Source organism: Salvelinus fontinalis, chromosome 11 (genome assembly GCF_029448725.1).
Source record: "Salvelinus fontinalis isolate EN_2023a chromosome 11, ASM2944872v1, whole genome shotgun sequence".
NCBI lineage: Eukaryota > Metazoa > Chordata > Actinopteri > Salmoniformes > Salmonidae > Salvelinus > Salvelinus fontinalis.
This window is the reverse complement of record NC_074675.1, coordinates 12,198,919-12,225,260: the sequence shown is the minus strand read 5'-3', so window position 1 is coordinate 12,225,260 and position 26,342 is coordinate 12,198,919. Positions and strand designations below refer to the sequence as shown.

General features: G+C 41.9%; 1 protein-coding gene across 3 annotated transcripts in view; it reads left to right on the top strand.

The window, feature by feature from the left end:
* The first annotated feature begins 434 nt into the window (after positions 1–434).
* Positions 435–26,342, top strand: part of LOC129865048 (liprin-beta-1-like) — a 32,595-nt gene continuing 6,687 nt past the window's right edge. The window contains exons 1-13 of one of the 3 annotated variants that reach the window (XM_055937479.1): positions 435–564; positions 14,384–14,474; positions 17,858–18,066; positions 19,234–19,314; positions 19,612–19,725; positions 19,920–20,030; positions 20,919–21,011; positions 22,291–22,393; positions 23,052–23,113; positions 23,217–23,283; positions 23,443–23,567; positions 23,811–23,878; positions 24,011–24,074. In XM_055937479.1, coding sequence (XP_055793454.1) covers positions 14,411–14,474; positions 17,858–18,066; positions 19,234–19,314; positions 19,612–19,725; positions 19,920–20,030; positions 20,919–21,011; positions 22,291–22,393; positions 23,052–23,113; positions 23,217–23,283; positions 23,443–23,567; positions 23,811–23,878; positions 24,011–24,074 — 1,161 coding nt within the window. In that variant the 5' untranslated portion in view covers positions 435–564; positions 14,384–14,410. Of the gene's footprint in view, positions 565–12,446; positions 12,819–14,383; positions 14,475–17,857; positions 18,067–19,233; positions 19,315–19,611; positions 19,726–19,919; positions 20,031–20,918; positions 21,012–22,290; positions 22,394–23,051; positions 23,114–23,216; positions 23,284–23,442; positions 23,568–23,810; positions 23,879–24,010; positions 24,075–26,342 lie in introns of those variants that run through there. The other 2 variants (XM_055937477.1, XM_055937478.1) reach the window with 2 other exon arrangements.

Here is a 26,342-nt window from a genome sequence, read left to right as displayed (position 1 = left end):
GTAATCCATGTTTCCGTCAGTGCCAAGAAGTCGAGGGATATTAATATCAGTATGATATGGTATTCAATATGATTTATATTAATAAAATAAAACACATGAATAAGATAACTTACACCCATATAGATGTTATTTGGCTCATGTATAATGGTCAGTTTTCCATTAGTTATTTTATTCCCTCCAAAATGAAAACCAAGTCTGCCCCTGGACAAGGCAGTAAACCCACTGTTCCTAGGCCGTCATTGTAAATAAGAATTTGTTCTTAACTGACTTGCCTAGTTAAATAAAGGTTAAATATTATAATTTTTTAATCCAAAAGTAATTTTGCCTACACCGGGTTGAAATTGGTTTGAATAGCAACACTATGGAGTAGTCTGTGATTGGCCTTGGTTGGCGCATGCGCAGTGGGATATACGGCAAACTTGTGGAAATTGGGAATTCGCTATGCAGCTCTATCAAAAGGTGTTGCGTACGGCTCGAGAGAGCACTGAAAAGTGAACTTTTGGAATAGCTTTAAGGTCGCTCTTCAAGAAGTTGACGCCTGTGAAGTTATTCCTTTTGAATTGGGTAAGTTTAAAAAAAAGTTTTTTTTATGTTAAAATTTGTATTTCAGTTATAACGGACCAGTTTTTTTTGTATTTTGACCGTCAATTGTATGGTTTGTATGGGTTAAATTTAGGCTGCGTCATTGGATTATATATGGCCAAAAACAGTCGTTTTTCTATTAAATTGAAAAACAATAAAAAACATTTGAGACCAACTTTCTTGTTAAGGAATTTTCTCATTGACTTACGAAACTGCTGTGCACAGCTGTCAGTACGTTAATCAGTTGAGACCGCAAAAGCTTTGGCAAGCTGAGGAAAACAATGAATGGGCAACAGTTTGATACATTTTGACCTTTACCACAACTCGTGATTATGGTTACAGTGTAGCAATGAGCAATAACATCACTAATATTAAGAAGTGTTGCATACCACTGAAGTTTTTACATACTGGTCAGTGGTGTAAAGTACATAAGAAAAAATACTTGAAAGTAACGTTACCACTTAAGGAGTTTTTTTTTTTGGGGGGGGGGGGGTTATCTGTACTTTACTATTTATATTTCCGACAACTTTTACTTCACTACATTCCTAAAGAAAATAATGTACTTTATACTCCATACATTTTCCCTGACACCCAAAAGTACTCGTTACATGTTGAGTGCTTAGCAGGACAGTAAAATGGTCTAATTCACACACTTATAAAGAGAACATTCCCGGTCATCTCTACTGCGTCTGATGTGGCAGACTCACTAAACGCATGCTTCATTCGTAAATGATAGCCAGAAGCACACTCGGACATCTGTAAATAAAATGGTGCCCCCTGTTATGCTTAATATAAGGAATATGAAATTATTTATACTTTCACTTTTGATACTTAAGTATATTTTAGCAATTACATGTACTCTGGTTAAGTATATTTAAAACCAAATACTTTTAGACATACTCAAGTAGGATTATACTGGGTGACTTTCACTTTTAGTTGAGTAATTTTCTATTAAGGTATCTTTACTTTTACTCAAGTATGACAATTGGGAACTTTTTTCCACCACTGCATATGGTATGCACACCTCCGGTAGGTAGGCCAAAGTTACCTTCAGGTCAGGTAATTTCATTAACTGTAGACCTATTCATAAAGGTGGGATTCATTCTTGCAATTGTGGGAGACAAGGACAAGTTAGTTCAACAACGAAAACATCAGTTGCATTGGTGAGTAAAAATTGTTTATCTAGAGCCCATGTCAAATTCATTCATTGTGTCCTTACATTTAAGGGCTCAGTTTTATTGGTATTACCCTGCCGTCTTAAGTTGTCCAGGAAAGAGCGCTCCTTCCTGAGATATTGTCTGTGTCCTGGCTCTTGGCAATCTCTCTGTGTATTGGGTGGGGTGGGGGGACTGAAAGCATAACAAAGGATTTACTCTCAGACAAAGACCTTGGTTCAGTCTACTGCACTCAGACCAATTACTGTATTTTAGATGATATATATATTTTTTTAAAGACAAATGTCCTAAGGATAGCATGCAGTCACATGTATTGTACAGTAGTGTATCCAATGACTGCAACATTATCAGGCAAGGATAATCCTTTGAAATCTGTATCAGTGCTGCAAGACAACGTATTCTTCACCACAAGTCCAGCTGAAAGTTGTTGTCCAAGCCAGGTCCAGCCATAAGGCCAGACTTCTAAGAGCTATAGTGACCGCTTTATGTTGACAACTGTGCCCTCCAACCTAATAGCAAGGAAACAATCAACTGTGTGTTTGTCCTTTTTGAAGCAAATGTTTTTCAAGGAAATGTCAATTAATCTATTTCAGCATTTCTATTTTCCTCAGGCAGTGTGTTCTGTCAGTTGTTTGTCCCTCAGGCAGAGTTGAGTCCGTTCCAGCAGAGGTGAAGTTCATTGATATAGCGTGGGTTGGTCCTAGTTTGTTGTGAAGAGCAAAGTATTTTAGCCTTACAGCTCCTTCATCCAGTGTTCAATTGAGTTATTTGACAGACCCAGCTATCCTAGCTACGTGAAGTAATAGATGTCTAGCATCTAGCTTAAAAAACCCTTCCTTCAGCTGCACCAATACTACCAGATTTTGTCTTGAGGCCGTTCTCCACCATTCAGACCTACTTTCCCTACACGTTTCCCTTTCCCTACACTCCATCCATACTTCAGGAGGACTACTCCTGCGGTGGTGTATTCTGAGTGGTGGGACAACTCCTGGGCTCTTGGTCAAACTCAGAATGTTGTGAAGCAGTTTGGGGCATTGCTGGAGTAGACCTGATCCTTGTACTTGACATTTTAATGTTAAGACTTTGTTTCTTTCATTGCATTTGTTGTTGAATTCTTATACACATTTGCATTTACAGTAGCTTAAATTCCTGACTGGAATAATGTGCTTTCTGTTCACACTAAACCTCTTTGACAAGATCTTTGGCTTGCGTCACATACCAGTAGTAGCAGGGCTCAACAGTGCGACCATTTATCCACCACCATTTTATTTGAGAAATTAAGGATTCAAGCTTTAAAACCTCAAATATTTTTCATTGTGCTCCTACATTTTTCAACTTAGCCGCACACGTGCTCCTTGTAAAAAGGTCAACTTAGAGCCCTGAGTAGTAGCTGGGAAAATGGCAGTGTGACTGAAAGGAAGACATTTCTCAAGCATGTGACAGGAAGGACTTCCTAACAGGACAAGGCGAAGGTCATCTCGAGTGCAGGGATGCTTTGGCCAGCAGCCTTGTTCACTATATAGCCTAGCCTAACTTCAGAGATGATTGTCTCTCTTATTTGTATTCAGTCATGCCAAGCTTTCAGACCCTGCTTCAAAATCCATTTTCAGTCTACATGGGCGCATAGTCAAAAATCTGCACATCATAACTACAGCTAATGATGACTAGCCCCAGGACATGCATAGGAAATGCATAATTAAACTGACATTCAGTTTCTTCAGCGTGGCTATTAGTTGGAATGATGTGTATTTGTTATTGCTCTGTTCAGAATGGCAGTGTGTTGAATAATAACACCAGTCTGTTTGGAAGGGGTCTTTGAGGCCTACAAGTCACCACAACCAAGAGAACAATAAAGCCAGTCAGACATGTAGTAAGATGTCCAACACAGCATTTTCTCCCTGTACTCTGCCCTGCCTGAGACGTTGCGTAGTTTCTCCCCCCACCCCCCAAGTGTGTTTTTGGCTGTAATTTAGTCGGGACATGCGTAAAACGGCTGTACCTTGTGTTCTCTATCCCTGGCTTTCCATGTGACTCTGTGCAGGACAAAGAGCTGTTTGTGTGCCATGTCTACAGAGCTGCGGCCACCACGACCACAGGGGTGACGTCCCAGCCTACTATTACTACTGCAACCTGACCTAACTCCAGACATGACAAAAGGACCATTAGACATCTAAGGACAAGAAGCATTCAAACAAGCCAAGGGGTTTGAAATAGTTGGATGCTGTTCAGGAATTGGTGCACGTTTAGTGTAGTTGTATGTTTTTGTTTTGCTTTACTTCCTGGCACTGAAGACTGAAAGCACCTGATGTTGTGTTTTTAGGTGCTGTATGACCAAACCAACATCCAGTACTACTGTTAGGACATTCTTCATTTGTATGACTGAAGCATTGTGCCATATGGGGTATTTAAATTCTCTACCCTACTTTGAGCCCCCTGTTAAACAACAGCTTGCCAGCTGAAGGAGAGGCAAGTGGATAGGTTAGTTTAGTTCTGAAGGACACATCTGTGGCACAGCTGGAACTCTATAGCTACGTAGCTATTTGTGTGTGTGTGTGTGTGTGTGTGTGTGTGGGAGAGAGAGAGAGAGAGGCTCGTCAATGGGCCAGGCAGTGTTTTTCTTTTCGCAAGAGTCGCCCCTCCCCCCCCCATATCTCTACATCTGGTTGATGTCAAACTATGTAAATAAACCAATATAATGTCTACCCAATGATTTCAAAGGCAAACCTGAGCCAAATGGGTTAGCTCTCGCTTACGGTGCACACATTCAATAATAAGACCTTACTAGGAGATTGAAACGTCTTTTTTGTCTAGCGGTAGACCTTTGTTTTGTCTGATGACTTGGAGGCTTTGAAAAAGAACCCGCTGGTTGTTCAGATTGGTTGGCACACAATGTGCAGTGGATTGGTTGTTATCCGTGAGTAAGTGAGATTTATATTAGGGGAAACTCCATGGTAATGGAATTACGCTGACAATCAGATGTTTCACTTTAAAATGTATACCAAAAAAAACATTATCTCAATTGAGATGGTTTGGGATGAGTTGGACCGCAGGGTGAAGGAAAAGCAGCCAAAAAGTGCTCAGCATATGTGGGAACTCCTTTCAAGACTGTTGAAAAGAATTCCAGGTGAAGCTGGTTGACCGAATGCCTAGAGTGTATAAAGCTGTCAAGGCAAAGGGTGGCTACTTTGAAGAATCTCCGATATAAAATATATATTGATTTGCTTAACACTTTGTTTTATTCCCCCTATAGTTTTGATGTCTTCACTATTATTTTGCAATTTAGAAGAGAAAAACCCTTGAATGAGTAGGTGTGTCCAAACTTTTGACTGGTTGTGTGTGTGTGTGTGTGTGGCAGAGCACATCTGGAAGAGGCTTGAAGGAATCCAGGGGGAGTGCTGGTCATACAGGTCACAGAGATGCCAGTGTCGGTTACTGAACTGACACCTCATACTGAGCACTGAACTGCTCTGGAATGAAAGTTTCAATGCCTTACCCAGAGTAGAACTGTCTGTGTAGCCTAGAGCCGACGAGTTGCCATTACTGGCAGAGAGTACTTTACAAGGCTGCATAGATAACTTTTTCTGTGGAGACTGTGGTTTTAAAACTTGCTTTGGGTGAATCTGCCAGCCACTGAGTGATATAACAGAAATGGAAAACTCTTTGCTCTTCACCATAAAGTGGTACTTTACTGGTTCAGTGAGTCATTGTGAGTAGATGGGCTATGTGGTGTTAATTCCCACTACCCGTTTTAGCAAAGACAAAGACACACATTACTATTGTACTTGTTTTTCCATTGTGTCCATTGGGCTCTACTTTTAAAAGGTATGCTTCAGTTGATTTCATTAGGTCCTAATTTTAATATTAGATAAAGACCATGTTCTCTTGCTATTATTTAAATGTAAACTGCGCCATAGAACCAACTTAGGCTGTTTAAAACCAGATATGTGGCATTGGTATCGGAGTCAGGAACATTAATTCTAGTGTCAACATTGACTACAGGATAATTTTGGCCATTAAGTCAGTCTCATCCAAAACTGAGTTTTGTAAGTTAGTTTGTCACGACTTACTGGGCGGTTGGGTATGGATTACAATCATCATGCCCACTAACACGAGAGAAGCAGCTGTACTGATTGCACTCCATCAGCTGCCCACGCTCTATCCAATCATAGCAACCAGAACCTCCAGACAGTGAGACAGACCTGCCCATTACACAGCGCCTCAGACTGGTTTACATAAGACCACACATCATGTTAAAATAACCCTTGGCCCTAAGCTCTTTATGGAGTGGCTACTTGCTGATGTGTTTGGTGTCAATCATTTGTCTGCCACTTTTTGGGACAAAATGAGAATTGAGACTGACAGAGCGCTCCTGATATAGTGTATTATAAATTAGAGGTTGACCGATTTATGATTTTTCAATGCCGATACCGATTATTGGAGGACCAAAAAAAGCCGATGCGGATTAATCGGACGATTTACATTTATTTTTTATTTTTATGTTTTATTTTTTTATTTGTAATAATGACAATTACAACAATACTGAATGAACACTTATTTTAACTTAATATAATACATCAATAAAATCTATTTACCTCAATTAAGCAATGAAACATGTTCAATTTGGTTTAAATAATGCAATAACAGTGTTGGAGAAGAAAGTAAAAGTGCAATATGTGCCATGTAAAAAAAGCTAACATTTAAGTTCCTTGCTCAGAATGTGGTTCCTTTTAACATGAGTCTTCAATATTCCCAGGTAAGAAGTTTTAGGTTGTAGTTATAGGAATTATAGGACTATTTCTCTCTATACCATTTGTATTGGATGTTCTTATAGGCACTTTAGTATTGCCAGTGTAACAGTATAGCTTCTGTACCTCTCCTCGGCCCTACCTGGGCTCGAACCAGGAACACATCGACAACAGCCACCCTTGAAGCATCGTTACCCATCGCTCCACAAAAGCAGTGCCCTTGCAGAGCAAGGGGAACAACTACTCCAAGTCTCAGAGCGAGTGAAGTTTGAAACGCTATTAGCGCGCACCCCGCTAACTAGCTAGCCATTTCACATCGGTTACTCCAGCCAAATCTCGGGAGTTGATAGGCTTGAAGTCATAAACAGCTCAATGCTTGAAGCACAGCGAAGAGCTGCTCGCAAACGCTCAAAAGTGCTGTTTGAATGAATGCTTACAAGCCTGATGCTGCCTACCATCGCTCAGTCAGACTGCTCTATCAAATCATAGACTTAATTATAACATAACACACAGAAATATGAGCCTTTGGTCATTTAATATGGTCAAATCCGGAAACTATAATTTTGAAAACAAAAACGTTTATTCTTTCAGTGAAATACGGATCCGTTCCATATTTTATCTAACGGATGGCATCCCTAAGTCTAAATATTGCTGTTACATTGTACAACCTTCAACCTTCGTCTTAATTATGTACTATTCTGGCAAATTAATTACGGTCTTTGTTAGGAATAAATGGACTTCACACAGTTTGTAACGAGCCAGGCGACCCAAACTGCTGCATATACCCTGACTGCTTGCACGGAACGCAAGAGAAGTGACACAATTTTCCTAGTTATAAGAAATTCATGTTAGCAGGCAATATTAACTAAATATGCAGGTTTAAAAATATATACTTGTGTATTGATTTTAAAGAAAGGCATTGATGTTTATGGTTAGGTACATATTGGTGCAACAACAGTGCTATTTTCGCGAATGCGCTTGTTAAATCATTACCCATTTGGTGAAGTAGGCTGTGATTCGATGAGAAATTAACAGGCACCGCATCAACTATATGCAATGCAGGACACGCTAGATAAACTAGTAATATCATAAACCATGTGTAGTTAACTAGTGATTATGTTAAGATTGATTGTTTTTTTATAAGATAAGTTTAATTCTAGCTAGCAACTTACCTTGGCTTCTTGCTGCCCTCGTGTAACAGGTAGTCAGCCTGCCATGTAGGCTCCTCGTGGAGTGCAATGTAAGGCCGGTGGTTAGAGCATTGGACTAGTAACCAGAAGGTTGCAAAAACGAATCCCCGAGCTGACAAGGTAAAAATCTGTCGTTCTACCCCTGAACAAGGCAGTTAACCCACCGTTCCTAGGCCGTCATTGAAAGTAAGAATGTGTTCTTAACTGACTTGCCTAGTTAAATAAAGGTGTTAATAATAAAAAATAAAAAAATTGGCCACAATCGGTCTCCAAAAATATTGATTATGAAAACTTGAAATCGGCCATTCCGATTAATCGGTCGACCTCTACAACAGGTGCATCATTCATTTCCGTGTAGTACAGATCAGGGAACTAACAGTGAACTGCTTACTTAAAAGCCCTTAACCAACAATACAGTTTTAAGAAAATCCCTCAAAAATGTGAGATATAAGAATAACAAATAATTAAGAGCAGCAGTAAATAACAATAGCGGGGCTATATACAGGGGGCACTGGTAGAGAGTCAATGTGCGTGGTGCACCAGTGTCGAGGTAATTATGTACATGTAGGTAGTTGTTCAAGTGGCTTTGCATAGATGATAACAGAGAGTAGCAGCAGCAGCATTTTGTGTGTGTGGGGGGGGGGAATGCAAATAGTCTGGGTAGCCATTTGATTAGCTGTTCAAGAGTCTTATGGCTTGGGGGTAGAAGCTGTTCAGAAGCCTCTTGGACCTGGACTTGGTGATCCGGTACCGCTTGCCGTGCGGTAGTGGGGGGAACATTCTGACTAGGGTGGCTGGAGGCCTTGACAATTTTATGGGCCTTCCTCTGACACCGCCTGGTATGGAGCACATTAATGAGCATGCAATACGACTTTCCTCAGTACGAAGTCCTCAACGACCCACTGTGCTGTCAGACTCAGCAAGCTCATGGGTCTGATATCGCTGGTCCAAATGTCAGTTGTGAAGCTAATAGCAGTGACACTATTACTGTGTAACTCCGGTAGGGCAACATCTGAAAAATAGCGCAGTTGGTACATTAGTGTCTAGTTTGAGAAACATACTCCTCAACTGGCAGCTTCATTAAATAGTACCCGCAAAACACCAGTCTCAACGTCAACAGTGAAGAGGCGGCTCCGGGATGCTGGCCTTCTAGGCAGAGTTCTTCTATCAAGTGTCTGTTCTTTTCCCCATCTTTTTTTTGGCCAGTCTGAGATAAGGCCAGCATCCCGGAGTCACCTCTTCACTGTTGATGTTGAGACTGGTGTTTTGCGGGTACTATTTACTGAAGCTGCCAGTTGAGGACTAGTGAGCCGTCTTTCTCAAACTAGACACTAATGTACTTGTCCTCTTGCTTAGTTGTGCACCGGGGCCTCCCATTCTTTCTATTCTGGTTAGAGCCAGTTTGTGCTATTCTGTGAAGGGTGTAGTACACAGCGTTGTATGAGATCTTCAGTTCCTTGGCAATTTCTCACATGGAATAGCCTTCATTTCTCAGAACAAGAGTAGACTGACCTGTTTCAAAAGAAAGGTCTTTGTTTCTGGCCATTTTGAGTCTAATTGTACCCACAAATGCTCATGCTCCAGATACTCAACTAGTCTAAAGAAGGCCAGTTGCTTCTTTAATCAGCACAACAGTTTTCAGCTGTACAACATAATTTCAAAAGGGTTTTCTAATGATCAATTATCCTTTTAAAATGACTTGGATTAGCTAACACAACGTGCCACAACGTGCCATTGGAACACAGGAGTAATGGTTGCGGATAATGGGCCTATGTAGATATTCCAAAATCAGCCGTTTCCAGCTACAATAGTAATTTACAATTACACTGTATTTCTGAAAAATGTTGAATATATTTTAATGGACAAAAATGTGCTTTTCTTTCAATAACAAGGACTTTTCTAAGTGACCCCAAACTTCTGAACGGTAGTGACATTATAGGTATGCACATCAGCTTTGACATCGGTTTTGCACATCGGCGTTAAACTAGACATCGGGCCGATGCCGACATTTTTAGTTCACTGATGTATCGTGCGTCCCTAAACGGAAATACATAATTATGGGAATGAATTTCATTCTCATGTTTCACATGTTTGAATAGCAGAGCACAGTAGAGTACAATACAGCAGAGTAGAATACAGCTCAATACAATATACTGCTGTACTTTACTGTACTATCCAAACTTGTGAAACAAACGTCTATGATAGGTTCAGATTTGGTCCGGTCCATCTGTGGACGTTAACATCAAGGCCAGGGTGGACTGACCGACTATCAACTACTTTTCAACGTCCTTGGACGTCCGGTGCTCAGTGGGTGAGTATGCCTGGTTAAAGTAAATGGAAAGAGTGGGAACTCATAGGTAGGTGTCATAGGGCGGAGCACACTTGGCCCAGTGTCGTCCTGGTAAGGGTTTGGCCGGTGCAGGCCGTCGTTGTAAATAAGAATTTGTTCTTAACTGACTTGCCTAGTTAAATTAAGGGTGTTTTCAAACTTGGTCCTTTTCAGACAATTTTTTTGTTTTACTCCATGTGCACTTAGACCCCTCCAAGAGCCCCTGAAGCGAACCAAACTGAGTCCATCTCGAGAGGTGGTCTGAGTTCGGTTTGCTTGAATTCCATGGTCCGGGTCCCTTTTTTTAGAGGAACCTCCACAGGTCAGGTGTGCTTGTTTCTCCAGTACCAAACACTAAACTACTGCAACACTGTTTCCCCTGCCATAACCCCTCATTGGTGCCACAGAAGAGAGATGATGATGTGCAGGTTTGTGGAGAAAAGGTGTGCTGTTTTTGGAGATGGTCTGTTTGGTTCCCTTCAGGGGCTCGTTTGAGGGGTCGGAGTTCCTTTGGCATGGTCACACTGCACCAAAGAATTAAGCAAACACTGAGTAAAAAAAAAATGGCTAGTATGAAAACACCCTTAAAGAGGACTATATGTGAACACCACTGGGAGAGGTGACATTAACAGGAGAGGGATGGAGAAAGGCGGAGACTGAGAGACTGTCCAGACTGACTGTTTTAACTCTCTTGGTTTGACCACCAGTCAACAGAAAGACAAAACGGTTATGAGCTGAACATCACAGTGTGCCAATAGAGGGAGGACAGTAGCAGGTGACCCAACTGTGGTTTGTGACTTATAATTTGTCATTGTAGCCAATTCAGTTGCAGTAATTCCTTCGATTGTTTTGGGTAATTGCGTTAACAATTTGGTAACGGAATTCCGAGTTGTAATCACTTAATACTTCATAAGTGAAATTGATATCAGTAAAATCATGAACTAATTGGTAGGTCTAACATTTACTTGTCACTTCTGTGAACTTTCATTAGAGAAATGCGAAAATATCTGAGTTATTTGTTTTGTTAAGGAATTGCAAGGCACAATATTTCTTAAACTTGGAGGTAAAACATGTATCTAAAACTAAATGTGTTGATATTAGTTGGCAGGGGACTTTACATCAACATTATTGTGTTTTGATGTATTTCTGACTCTTTCTGGTAGATGTTTTCTAAGATCCTGTTTCCATCTGTTAATCCAGAAATCAAAGACTACTTTTGCCAAATTTAAGATGGAAAATGTTTGTAAATGCCTTCATTTCACAAAAATATAGACTCTTAGCTTTCATTTGACACAATTTGATATGCACCTATGAACTTCAGATGTTGGTGCTCATGGGTCCTTTTCAAAGGAAATGTATGTACAATAGTTTGACAGCTTGCAGATGAGGACGTTGTAGACCTGTTTTAAGAAATCAGTACTGAGCACAGCCAAACCTTCCCGACATGATGCACTGACTAGTTTTTAATGCATCTTTTTTACTTGAGAAATACTGCACCAAACACCTTAGCTGGATTTCAAATTGTGCGACTAAGACCTCTGCACAAACATCTTAATTACAGATTTCTTGATATATCTAACGAAGTCGCTATGTTGTTGCTACGGTGACTCATGAGGGACAAACAGTACCTACCAGGGTAATATATGTGAAAATAACACACCCACAAGAAACTCTGGTTTGGCTTCAGTCATGGCCCCAAACATTTTTATAAGCAATCTTCAAAACGATGCATAATACGTAAGTTCAGTTGCCCTTTTTAATGTATTTACATCATATGTAAATGTATGGTCTCTCCTTATTAAATATCAGTCATGTGAGACTGGAATAATACTAATTTGCTGATCCAGTATATACCATTTAATTTACTGTGACCTCAAGCTATGAGACTGATTGAGAGAGAAGCAGAAGGGGTAAAAGAGGATGAAAGCTAAAGAAGGTATATGATATCTTGTCAAATTTGCTGATCTTTAATCTCGCATAGAAACTTTTGTGCCAAATCCTGTATCTCAGAAGCATTCGACCTACTGAATTATTACGTTAAAGGAATTAGACCTTGCCTGCTTTTAGTGCCTTACCTCTACCCTTTCTTTATGCTCCTTATTAGTTTCATTTTACTATCCCAGAGAGGGAACGTTCATGTTTGAATTCTTAAAACTGCTGTTCCAGTTAGAAACATGTCCACGTTTTGGGTTTCCCTCTTGGGGTGAGACAGACGGCTGACCAAATAAAGCTTCCTCCCTCCCTGGAGTGAGAGTGGGATGGCTCTCCGTCAGAAGGAAATGCCTTGGGAGGAAAAAGCAATGGTACTAAAGGCGTCAGCATGCTACGGTTCGGCAGGCGCCTAGCCAAACTCGGCTAACCGAACGAGTGTGCTCGCATACTCTCTTATAAGAAAAAGCGGCAGTAGTACTGTTTGTCCAGTTTGAGATGCCGTAGCCAGTATACTCTTCCTCAAAATAGTCAGAATTAATCTAAGATAACTAAATAAATCTGTCATTGGTTTGAAGTTTTTGCCGAAGAGATCTTAGTTGCATAATTTTACATCTAAGCTGTTTGGTGGTATTTTTCAGCCGAAAAAGTCAGCAAATAATTAATCTTGACGATAACATCGTTCAGATTATTTCAGTTATCAGTTGGCATGTCCAGTGAACAATGATTCTGCTTTATGTGTTGTTGTTTTTTGAAGGGTGTGAACCATCCAAGACAATTGTGTCGGCAGCTTTATAAAACTGGAATTGTTTTCTGCTGGAAAATGTTTGTGTGCGCAACTCCCTTTTCAGTTGCACTGCCATCGCAGGTACAATTAATCATTGTTTATTGAGTAGTGCAGCTGTATAGCAATGTGAGCCTATTTTGAAGGGAGTATTACCCATGTAGCCTAAAGGGCCCATGATGGAAGTGGGTGACTGGACACAATGCCCTCTGTGTTGAATGTGCAGGCTCCCTCTAATAAAGGCCAATTATTTAATGTAGCTCTTTTAGCCCCCCTCTCCTACCCTGAGTTATGCTTCCCTGGACAAGGAGAGGGCTCTCTCATTCCAATTCAATTGACTTTGCGTCGTGATGATTTCATATCCTCTCAGGCTATTTTACATTTCTCGTTCAGATTGTACATTTTTTTTTGTGAATTCAACATGTAATATAACGTTAGACCTACAATGAAAGTGAAATTGTCTGGTCCATTTAGGTGAATGAGCTGCATGTGGGGTCAGGAGGCTGGGAGTGATGGTTGTCATGGAAGCTTGGATTTCCAGCCAAGCCAACACACTGTGGGGAGAGATTCCTGGTAGAATGGCACCATTATTCTAGATAAGAGCCAACTCTCAATCCCCATGACTGGTCTCGGAATCTTTGCTGGGGTGAGAAATCACTGTTGTGGTTTTGCCTCAGCGCTCCTCTTTGTTTTTGACTTGCATGTTGTGGTTACTTACAGTTCACTTCACTCGCAATGCCATGGTCCTAGATTCCTTTCTGGTTTTGATTCCAGTGGCACTGATCAATTGTTTTTACCAAGACAGTCAATATCAGCTAAAAGCATTGGCCTACATTGGAAATCTCCATATGCAAATGTTGGGTAACAGTCTGGCAGTTTACAATCACCTTATCCTCTCTTTTCATTAGGTGGCCCAGTTGCCCCACACCTGCTCCATGGAAACACCCAATAGGCCCTAAATTATTTCCAAGTAAACACCCAGTCATAGGCTTGAGTCTTGACCCCATTATTAAAGTTAATTGCTGAGGTCGGTACTAAATGCAGTCATCAATGGGGAAGTTGTGAGGCACCAGATTTACAGTATAGGAGAATACATGTATGGTAGGAGTAGCTGTTGACTCTGACTCTGAGGTAGGAGTAGGAGGCTAAGACACATTTGATTCAGCCAATGCATCGGGGGAGAAATACAACAGTCAATGTCATCATACAACCGTGAATATTCATTATGGATATTATCTTCTTTAGAAACCTTTCAATTGGATATTGTTAAAAAAAAAAAGAAAGAGGAATATGATTTCATATTCATCCAAATGTACCAGGGACACCATTATGCCCCCTAACAACAAATATTACTGTAATCATCACTAAAGTTGTAAAATCTGCTAGTGGCGTAATGTAGTGGGGTCCTGACTCTTGTGTGGTCTCTGTCCACTTTAGTTTTGTCTGTGTGTAATGTGTAGACTTGAAATTCCCATGGGGTTCCTGTAATTTACTGCTCAAGTTTTAAAAGCCATTTGAAATGCCATATATTTTCAGACTGATGTTTTTACAAGCACATCGTCTAACTTGTACTGCAGGCTGTAGTCTTCTGGGCAATGGCTGTTCAGTTTGTCATTGGTCTTTACTTGACACTTCTGTTTTCTTTTCAGATTTACAGTGGGGGGGAGGGGGTGAAGATGATGTCTGACGCCAGTGAGATGTTGGCAGCCGCCTTGGAGCAAATGGATGGGATCATAGCAGGTAACGCGCAAAACTCACACTCACATTTTGATCTGTGGGGCTGATCCCTCTCAAATATTTACATAAATGCCTCTTAAATAAGCCCCTGATATCTATCCTCAGGACTAGGGTTCCCATGCTGCTACTCTTAGGATGTGGCTGTGGTACTGGTTTGGGATGTTTCCAATATGAGAACGCAAGACGTTCCATTGTTTCAGCAGTGATGGAAACAAATGATTATTCAAGGCCTACTGCTAATATGATTTGCAGGCATTGCGTGCCTCATCCATGGCCTGAAGGGAGGGTGGCACGCCTGTTGGGATGGCAATCCTACGTCTTCCATCTGTATTGTATTTTACAGTTTTGTATGTATTTATTGTAGTGGTCATGTACGTGGCTCAGTTCATAAGAGCATGTCACTAGCAACACGAGTTGTGGGTTTTGATTCCCTCTCTACAAAAATATGTGGACTGTAGTCACTTTGGATAAGTGTCTGCTATGTAACTGGCATATTACAGTACTGTATTGGCCAATGCAATTTTTGTAGAGCAGTGTGACCCCAGCAACTTAATTTTGGATACAGATTTACTGTATAAGGGATGCATTTCTTGTTTTGGACTTTATGAAATATTTGCATATTGTTATTGTATTACTGCACTGTAGGAGCTAGAATACAAGCATTTCACTGCACCTGCTGTAACATTTGCTAATCTGTGTACGCAAGCAATACACTTTAATTTGTTACATACATTCTGTAGTTGACAAACCATGTAAAATCTCTAGCTTCACCCAACTTCAATTAAGAACAGTCAGATTAAGTCATTCTAAAATGTATTTTAACCGAAGAGAATCATATCAAAAGTAAAGTGAAAGGCAATAACTTTATATGAACATAGACCACTGCGCCACTCGGGGGCCCAAGGCACTGCATCTCAGTGCAAGAGGCGTCACTACAGAAACTCTGGTTCGAATCCAGGCTGTATCACAACCGGCCGTGATCGAGTGTCCTTTTTATGCGGAGCACAATTGTCCCAGCGTCGGTTGGCCGGTGTAGGCCGTCATTGTAAATAATAATTTGTTCTTAACTGACTTGCCTAGTTACATAAACATGAATTGCAATATGAAACATGTATTTTTAGATTAAACACAAGTGTCTATGATCTTGTGTCTTGTACTTAGTCAATTGAAAATGTGTTTAGTTGTGAACTGCCTTTTGAGTTTTGTACTAAGAGTTGTGAAAATTAACCACATTCTGAGTCACAATTGCATCTAAGCAATAGAAAAAATTGTCAAAGTCAGACACCAGAGGGAAGTTTTGGACAAATTCTTTTTTTTGATGGTAGATGAGCAGAGGGGACAGCTTTAAGAGCCCAGGCTTTTCCACTGACACTGACCTTTCCAAGAGGGATGGCTGATCCCATGACATCCTCTAGCCCCTGTTACCACAGAACCCACTGCGTTCACTCTATCCCTGGCTGTTTTTTTAGGGAAGACTTGTATATTTATTTATCCCTCTAATTATTTTTCTCTTCTACATTTCTATGAAGGTTGACAGATTTATAGTACACACTGGAAACGTGGCTTTTCCAAGTCCAACACACAAGCTTCTGCTCAGGCCTCTTGCACCCAATAAAAAAATAAAAAATCAATGTCTAATCTGTTTTTCTTTGCTTTTAAAATGTGTGGTATGTGATTTTTCAGGACACATTCAGAAATCCACATCTGCAGCGCATCACATGGGTCAATGACATCCCCCCCTGGTGATATTGTCTTTCATCCTCCTCGTTGAAGGGAATTAGGAGAGGATGGGAGAGGCTCAAAACTTCCAACCACAGGGCTAAAACTATAGATGTACCAGTCAAAAGTGTGGCCACACCTACTCATTCAAGGGTTTTTCTTTATTTTCACTATTTTCTACATTGTAGAATAATAGTGAAGACATCATAACTATGAAATAACATATGGAATCAGTAACCAAAAAAGTGTTAAACAAATCAAAATGGGTTATTTTAGATTCTTAAAAGTAGCCACCCTTTGCCTTGATGACAGCTTTGCACACGCTTGGCATTCTCGCAACCGCTTCACCTGGAATGATTTATCCAACAGTCTTCGAGGTGTTCCCACATATGCTGGGCACTTGTTAGCTGCTTTTCCTTCACTCTGCGGGCCAACTCATCCCAATCCATCACAATTGGGTTGAGCTCGGGTGATTGTGGAGGCCCGATCATCTGATACAGCACCCCGTATCTCCTTCTTGGTCAAATAGCCCTTACACAGCCTGGAGGTGTGTTGGGTCATTGTCCTGTTGAAAAACAAATGATAGTCCCACCTAAGCGCAAACCAGATGGGATGATGTATCGTTGCAGAATGCCGTGGTAGCCTTGCAGGTTAAGTGTGCCTTGAATTCTAAATAAATCAGTGTCACCAACAAAGCAACATCACACGACCACCTCCATGCTTCACGGTGGGAACCACACATGCGGAGATCATTCGTTCACCTACTCTGCGTCTCAAAGACACGGCGTTTGGAACCAAAAATCTCAAATTTGATCTCAGACCAAAGGACAGATTTGCACCGGTCTAATGACCATTGCTTGTGTTTCTTGGCCCAAGCAAGTCTCTTCTAATTGGTGTCCTTTAGTAATGGTTTCTTTGCAGCAATTCGACCATGAAGGCCTGATTCATGCAGTCTCCTCTGAACAGTTGACGTTGAGATGTGTCTGTTACTTGAACTCTGAAGCATTTATTTGGGCTGCAATTTCTGAGGCTGCTAACTCTAATGAACTTATTCTCTGCTGCAGAGGATAACTTTGGGTCTTCCTTTCCTGTGGCGGTCCTCATGAGAGCCAGTTTCATCATTGGTTTTTGTGACTGCACTTGAAGAAACTTCAAGTAATGATGGACTGTCGTTTTGTCTTTGCTTATTTTAGCTGTTCTTGCCATAATTTGGACATGGTCTTTTACCATATAGGGCCATCTTCTGTATACCACCCCTACCTTGTCGCAATACTAATTGGCTCAAACGCATTAAGAAGGAAAGAAATTCCACATTAACTTTTTAACAAGGCACACCTGTTAATTGAAATGCATTCCAGGTGACTACCTCATGAAGCTGGTTGAGAGAATGCCAAGAGTGTACAAAGCTGTCAGCCACCCTTTGCCTTGATATTTGAAGAATCTCAAATACAAAATATATTTAGATTTAACTTTTTTGTTTTGTTTACATTATTCCATATGTGTTATTTAACAGTTTTGATGTCTACACTATTATTCTACAATGTAAAAAAATAAAGAAGAACCCTTGAATGAGTAGGTGTGTCCAAACTTTTGACTGGTACTGTATATCTAAGCTTCTAACTTGCTTATTTGTTCCTAACCACCCCTCCTAACCATGGCCCCAACAGGCTCCAAGGCCATGGACTACTCCAATGGGCTGTTTGACTACCAGTCGCCCACCTCTCCCTTCCTGGGAAGCCTGCGGGCGCTGCACCTGCTGGAGGACCTGCGGGCGGCGCTGGAGATGATGGACCAGGATGAGAGGGAGGGCCTCCGCTGCCAGGTCCCTGACACCACCGCCGACGGCCTAGTGGAGTGGCTGCAGCAGGGACAACTGGTAGGTAACTCCCTCTGTTCTCTTACTGTTGCAAATGCAACGATTAATGTTAGTCAGTATTTTTACTATTGTTAAAGACATGTTCTGGAACAAAGTATTTGTTAAACCTCCCGCTTTGGGCTGAATGTGTCAATGTGTAGTTCATACATGCATCGTTTATGAGCGGAATTACTGTCTTACCTCAATCAGCCATGAAATCCCTGTTTTGAAAGCAACTTTTTCAGAAAGGAGTGTTGCTCGATTCCCTACATTTTCCCCATCATGGGCCAGCCTCCTAGCAATTCGAATTCTAGACAATTAGCTTCAGCCCCTTGCCATTTGAGAGGCAGCTAGTTAGATGCACACATAGCAGAGCGAGCGAGAGAGCAATGATGTGGTACATCACCTTTTGGCTCGTCAGAGCTATTTTCAGAACTGCTGGCTAAAAAGTATACAGAAGTACCGGAGAATCTCTTTAATGCCTGAGATATTCCGAATTTGAGTGTAATCATGGAAAATGTATTGCTGACGAGTATTCCACACATCAAAGTACTTTTATTTAGACTAAATTCCTTTTGTGTGATTGCACAGGCAGTGGTCTGCTTTGTCTTCACAGCCTTACCTGTTATTTATACATTCACTCCGATGATTGTATGGCTATTGTGGGATGACATGCTTTGTGAGTAAGTGTCTCTGGAGCGGTGTCTGAAATGGTTTCCATCCTCTTCACTGGAGATGATTCACAGTGAGGCTCATGTTTTCCTCCCTCAAGCCCTTTCTTTCCCTGTGTGAAATATGAGAAGAGGAGTTTAGTTTTTGATTCAATTTCCACTTTAGTCACACACAAAGCACTTGCATGTGAGAACCCTATTGACCCTCACTTGTCTCTCAAATAACATGCATTTCACGTGTCACCAGCCTCTTTTTTTTTTTTTTTTTTTTTTTTCCCCAGGGAAAAATCATGTGATGTTTTTTCAATGTAGGGATGCTATGGCACCTGATTGCTGTATGCTGGCCTTTGAGATGGAGTGGTACATCTTCCATATGACTGGAGGCTGCTCTATCCCTAGGGTCAGGAGTCTTTCCTGGTATGGTGATAGGGCAAAATGTTATTCCTGACCATATTTATGGCCTCTCTAAGCCCTTGGCGATCAGGCGTCTGATGGCCTTGGTGGTTTGTGATTTCAGACCAACGGACATGGTTCCGCCATGATCTACCAGGAACGACTGTCACGGGTGGAGAGCGATAAGGAGTGTCTCGTCCTCCAGGTGTGTGTCACGAGGCCATGAACAAGCAGAGACCAGCTTTAACAAATTGGAAATACCACCCTATATTTAGACAATGTGAACATTAGCAAATACATTGTACATGCAAACAGTACATTAGCAAGGGTGCTCTGTTTAAAGTGTATTTGATAGGTAGCTGTTGAATTCAGCGGTTTTTACCTATTCATTATGTGAGTGAAAGACCTGCATCACAGAGCATGCTATTAGATCACTAACCCATACCCTGAAAACAACACACAGATGACATGTGGCGTATTACTGAGTGATGACTGTCCCCAGGTGAGTGTTCTCTCAGACCAGGTGGAGGTGCAGGGGGAGAAGATCAGGGATCTGGACATGTGTCTGGAGGAGCACAGAGAGAAACTCGACGCCACTGAAGAAACGCTGCAGCAGGTGAGGCCTCAGCAGGGTTGCAGTGTATTATGGTTACTAGCAGGATGTTCTGTTTTATGAGACAGAACCTTGGGCTCAAGGTATTGGTCAGCCTTTTGATCCAAATGATCTTTCTGAATGAACACTGATTAACACACTTAATACACTTCGCTCCTACTCGTTTGTGACTGAATCTGTGACTGTGTCCTGTGCAGGAGCTGTTGAGCAGGTCGACCCTGGAGACCCAGAAGCTGGAGCTGATGACCGAGGTGTCCAGTCTGAAACTGAAGCTGACCAGTGTGGCGAGAGATCTCAGGGATAGTGAGGTACACGGATGCATTATGGCGATAGACTCACCCACACAGAGATATCATGTCTTTGGTAGATATTTGGAGTTTTGTTCAACGGCAGGCAGACTTCTTATAATATTAGGATGTGAGTTTATATGAATCTTGGCAGTCACCCAAACATTTAATACCATACAGAGGTCTGTCTCAGTCGGATGGAGTGGGCCCTGATCCGTCATGCAGATCCTGGCCTGGGTGGACTGGCGGGCCTTGCTCCAGCAGCCATTTCCTCTCATAAAATAATTCATCTCCCCTCTGGAGAAGCTGGGAGTCTGACAGTCAGGGTTTCCATACACCTAATCCATGAGCACTGAGCAGGCCTGGGCTGGAGGAATCAGGATATTGGATCCTGAGTTTGGGTTTCCGACATTACTATAACCTTTAGGGAGAGGTGTATGGAAAGGCAATGTCTTCCATATATATTTAATATCGCCTTTGTTTAATGTTGGGCTTTGTTCGGCTATAAGTCACATACCCATGAGTCTGATCCATTTCTTCTTTCCTACCCACGGTGCTCTGCGGTTTTTACTCTTGTCTAAATGTATGCGTCGTGAATCATGTAGCACATTCTTGTTTAATGATGATGCATATTTCCTGAGTGCTCCGTCTATACGGTAATTGCTCCAAGGTGCAGGAGTATGTATTATCCATGACATAAAAGCAGTTGTAATGGTAATTGACCATGACGCTTTCTTCAAAATCAAGGATCTGTCTCCATGTTGGAGTGGGCTTCTCTGTTTCTCTCTAAATAATCTTTGGTGCCTCATTGAGGATTTTTCACTCCATAAAAACATCCCCCACAGTTTCCTCCAATAGTCTCAGCTGACCCCTTGGACATGTGGGTAATGCAGTCTTTTACCTCCCCAGGGGTTGTACCAGGAAGTCAATGACCTGCGGTTCAGGGTGACTGATATGGAGAATGAAAGACTGCAGTGTGAGAAGAAACTTAAATCCACCAAAGTGAGTAGCGTGGCTAAAAATTTGTCTGCAATACGAAGGCTTTAGATCAGTCCGCTCACATTAGATTGTGCATGACATATGGTCCACAGATTAAGTTTGACTCACTCTACACTTTTTCTACATCTATTGTTCCCTTGTATGTTGGTTATATATCACTGCTTTCACTGTTAATACCACCTTCCTTCAGGGTTCATACCCTTTGTCTCCTCTCTCCTTTTCTCCTCCTCTTTCACTCCTGCCTGGCTAACTTCTCCCCTGCAACGTGCTAACCTGTCGCAGCCCTAGGAATGGAACATGGGCAGGTTAAGGTTCACTGGAGGTGTGGTGCAGAAGTTAACACCCTGTGCTCTGCTCTTCCCTGTCTGTCCCTATGGGCCTCTAAACCTTCCCTCTGTCCATTGACCCTATCCATTTTTCCAACTTTCACCACACTTCCACTTTGACTAAGTTCTCTTACCAGCTTAGTATAAGTTGCAGATTTCTTAACACTCGTTTTTCAATACTTCCTGCCCGGATCCACTTAATTGTATGTTAACTGTACATTGATGCTAAAATGTCTTAAACCTTTGGCTAAGTAAGCTAAACTAATGGATGGAACTGAACGGTCATGGAAGACTTCTGGTGGAGATTAACATCCCAATGGAGCTGTTCTTTCTCAGTGGAATGTGAAAGAATCTGACATGTTTACAGTGTGTTTGTATGGTTCTCTGGTTAAGACACCAGTCCTCTGGTAGAATGTATCCTCACTCTAACCTTATTCTGGGTCATACTGCCCTGCAGCACAGTTGGCATCAGACTGGGTTTTAACTTTCAGTTTGGTCAGACTCTGTCTAGCTGGGTTTTTATCTAGATCTTGGCCTGTATTCATAGCGTCTCATACGAAGAGTGCTTCTCTAGTATGAGTTTTGCCTTTTAGATTCAAATGAATGGACAGGGGATCTGATCCTAGATCAGAGGGGTATACTACAATGCAGGTTCAATGGGTTAGCCAGCTAACTTTAATAAACAACCAGAAATAACTATTGATTTTCTGGATAATTAAGAAAGCTAAATTTAGATATGTGTTTTTGGATGTTGTGTCAATTAGGCCATGCCCATTTTCAAGCTTATCTCTCTAAAAAATAAAATGTTATTTGTGACTATTTAGGCAAGTTAGCTCATCAATCCTGCTTTGTAGTATACCCCTCTAATCTGAGACACTTTATGAATATGGGCCTGGATATGTATCTGTAATTTAATGAGGTCAGAATGGTCTCGAACATGATCCTCTCCCATTCAGGAGGAACTGCAAACTCTTCAGAGGCAGCTGGAGGAGCTGAGGAGGCTAAAAGACCAGGCTACACACGGAGTCCTGACCCCAGACAGAACAGATGGAGAGAAAGGTGGGAGTACTGTTACTAGACATGTGGGAGGGAGGGGGACCTCACTTCACCCTCAGACACACGAGGAGCCATAATATTTCAATAGGCTTAACTTGCACCTTGACAGATTTACGGCAACAAGTTTCCAACATTCCTTTTCCTAATTCGTCTGCAGTTATTTCTGCCCTTAAGTCCCCTTAAGTAATGATGGGTACTATCAAGACATGGCCTGAGCATTGGACTTTCCCCCTGAAATACAATTTTCAAAACATCCCGTCTCACTCTCACACAGAAAGATTGAGGGGAAGAAAGGGGGATTTTTTACTTTCCACCTTACTATCGTCTTATCTGTCTTCAAGGCTCATACCAAGCATGTTTAAACATGATCTCTGACTCTTTCAACCCACAGCTGAGTCTCTTATCACCCGTTTACCATAAAGGAATGCAATTTATGTGGAGTGCAATGTATTCACTTCAAGAATTTATTGGCCTTGAACATACCCCATATACTGCAAGGTAATTGTCTGCTCAAGTCTATTCGAATAAAAGTCCTGTTGCTTAAGTGGACTTGACTTGCATGTTGGTCTTTATAGACTCAACCAGTGTGGATAGACAGCAGTAGACACCAGACAGTATGTCTGTCTCTGATCCCTGTGATGGCACGCTCGTTGTTTTCCAGATGTGGATGTGCTGAGGATGAAGAGGGCCATGGAGTCCCTGATGTCAGCTAACAATGACAAGGTCCTGGAGCTACTGTTTACACTGTTTCATGAAGGCTGCTGTAGTTGACGCATGGGGATCTCAATGGTTTTTCTAACTCTGGTCTACCATCCTTCACCCACAGGATCGGAGGATTGAGGAGCTTCAGGAGTCGATCACACGGTACAAAAAGGTCCAGGACTTGGTGAAAGGTGAAACTATGTTCAAGGAGTATGAAACTAGTAATGAAGTGTTTTATCGGTACCATTGCAATAGTCCATTTCTATTTATCGGACTAGATCAATCACGTTTTAGAGTGTAGAATAATGGACTTGATAATTTTGTGTAACAATTAAAATGGTCCCCCCCAGACACACTGAGTGAAGACGATTACGATGACATCCAGGATGACAGATCCCCCTCCATTCAGGTCGCCATGGATACAGACCAGGCCACCCTGGCAGTTGGGGAGGAGACAGGACGGAGCTGTGACGAGGTAACAACCTTCCCTGTCATAACAATGCATCACACACAGGATGGACCCGAGACTCTAGACTTCCTTAACAAAACGTAATGTTAGGAATGTGAGGGTCAACAGGCTTGGGGTATTGGTTTAGCTGGACAGCAACTACCTAACCAATGAAACTGTCGACTGTGCTTTGCGACATTGACGACACATTCATTTAGCGACGTTGACTCTTGTCTTTCTTTCTCTTCCTATCTCACCGTCTCTTCCCAGATTCCATCTATTGCAGTGTTTTCAGAGCTGGAGCAGGAGAGACTGATACAGGAACCAGACATAGACAGGTGAGGTTGGCTTTTCCCTGGACAAACTGCACTCCCATGGACTATTTGCCCATTGGGTCACTGTTTTAGTTTGTCAGTATATTCATCATCTCTAGGTCTAGACTGTCGGTTAACTTTCCTTTCTCTTTGCAGTCCACCAGAAGTCCCACCACATTCAGCAGGTAGCCTGGGCCACATAAACAGCAACACAGAGCAGGTACGACTGTCCTCTTACTCCTAGGGTGATGGGGAATGGTGGGCTAACTGGAAAGACCTCGACTTGCTGCAATCATGGAGTTTATATACAGTACCAGCCAAAAGTTTGGACACCTACTCATTCAAGGGTTTTTCTTTATTTTTACTATTTTCTACATTGTAGAATAATAGTGAAGACATCAAAACTATGAAATAACACACATGTAATCATGTAGTAACCAAAAAAGTGTTAAACAAATCAAAATATATTTTAGAATTTAGTTTCTTCAAAGTAGCCATCCTTTGCCTTGATGACAGCTTTGTACACTCTTGGCATTCTCTCAACCAGCTTCATCTGGAATGCTTTTCCAACATTCTTGAAGGAGTTCCCACATATGCTGAGCATTTGTTGGCTGCTTTTCCTTCACTCTGCGGTCCAGCTCACCCCAAACCGTTTTCAACTGGGTTGAGGTTGGGTGATTTTGGAGGCCAGGTCATCTGATGCAGCACTCCATCACTCTCCTTGGTCAAATAGCCCCTACACAGCCTGGAGGTGTGTTTTGGGTCATTGTCCTGTTGAAAAACAAACTAAGCGTAAACCAGATGGGATGGCATATCGCTGCAGAATGCTGCGGTAGCCATGCTAGTTAAGTGTGCCTTGATTTCTAAATAAATCACTGACAGTGTCACCAGCAAAGCACCATCACATGACCTCCTCCATGCTTCATCGTGGGAACCACATGCGGAGTTCATCCTACCCTGCATCTCACAAAGACACGGCGGTTGGATCCAAAAATCTCAAATTTGGACTCATCAGACCAAAGGACAGATTTCCACCAGTCTATTGACCATTGCTTGTTTTTCTTGGCCCAAGCATGTCCCTTCTTCTTATTGGTGTCCTTTAGTAGTGGTTTCTTGGCAGCAATTCGACCATGAGGGCCTGATTTCACGCAGTCTCCTCTGAACAGTTGATGTTGAGATGTGTCTGTTACTTGAACTCTGAAGCATTTATTTGGGCTTCAATTTCTGAGGCTGGTAACTCTAATGAACTTATCCTCTGCAGCAGAGGTAACTCTGGGTCTTCTTTTCCTGTGGCGGTCCTCATGAGAGACAGTTTCGTCATAGCGCTTGTTGGTTTTTGCGACTGCACTTGAAGGAACTTTCAAAGTGGTTGACATTTTCTGAATTGACTGACCTTCATGTCTTAAAGTAATAATGGACTGTCGTATTTCTTTGCCTTTTTGAGCTGTTCTTGCCATAATTTGGGCTTGGTCTTTTACCAAATAGGGCTATCTGTATACCGCTCCAACCTTGTCAATCAATCAATCAAATGTATTTATAAAGCCCTTTTTACATCAGCCGTTGTCACAAGTGCTATACAGAAACCCAGCTTAAAACCCCAAACAGCAAGCAATGCAGATGTAGACGCACGGTGGCTAGGAAAAGCTCCCTAGAAAGGCAGAAACCTAGAGAGGAACCAGGCTCTGAGGGGTGGCCAGTCTTCTTCTGGCTGTGCCGAGTGGAGATTATTACATTTATATGGCCAAGATGTTCATAGATGACCAGCAGGGTCAAATAATAGTAATCAGTGGTTGTAGAGGGTGCAACAGGTCAGCACCTCGGGAGTAAATGTCAGTTGGCTTTTCTTAGCCGAGCATTCAAAGTTAGAGACAGCAGGTGTGGTAGAGAGAGGGAGTCGAAAACAGCAGGTCCGGGACAAGGTAGCACGTCCGGTGAACAGGTCAGGGTTCCATAGCCTCAGGCAGAACAGTTGAAACTGGAGCAGCAGCACGACCAAGTGGACTGGGGACAGCAAGGAGTCATCAGGCCAGGTAGTCCTGAGGCATGGTACCAGGACTCAGGTCCTCCGAGATAGGGAATTAGAGGGAGCATACTTAAATTCACACAGGACAAGACTGGAGAAATACTCCAGATATAACAGACTGACCCTAGCCCCCCGACACAAACTATTGCAGCGTTAATACTGACTGAGACAGGAGGGGTCGGGAGACACTGTGGCCCCGCCCGACGATACCCCCGGACAGGCCCGACCAGGCAGGATATAACACAACTGATTGGCTCAAACGCATTAAGAAGGAAAGAAATTCTACAAATTAACTTTTTAACAAGGCACACCTGTTAATTGAAATGCATTCCAGATGACTACCTCATGAAGCTGGTTTAGGGAATGCCAAGAGTGTACAAAGCTGTCAAGGCAAAAGGTGGCTACTTTGAAGAATCTCAAATAAACAAATCAATACATATACTTTATAACACTGTTTTGGTTACT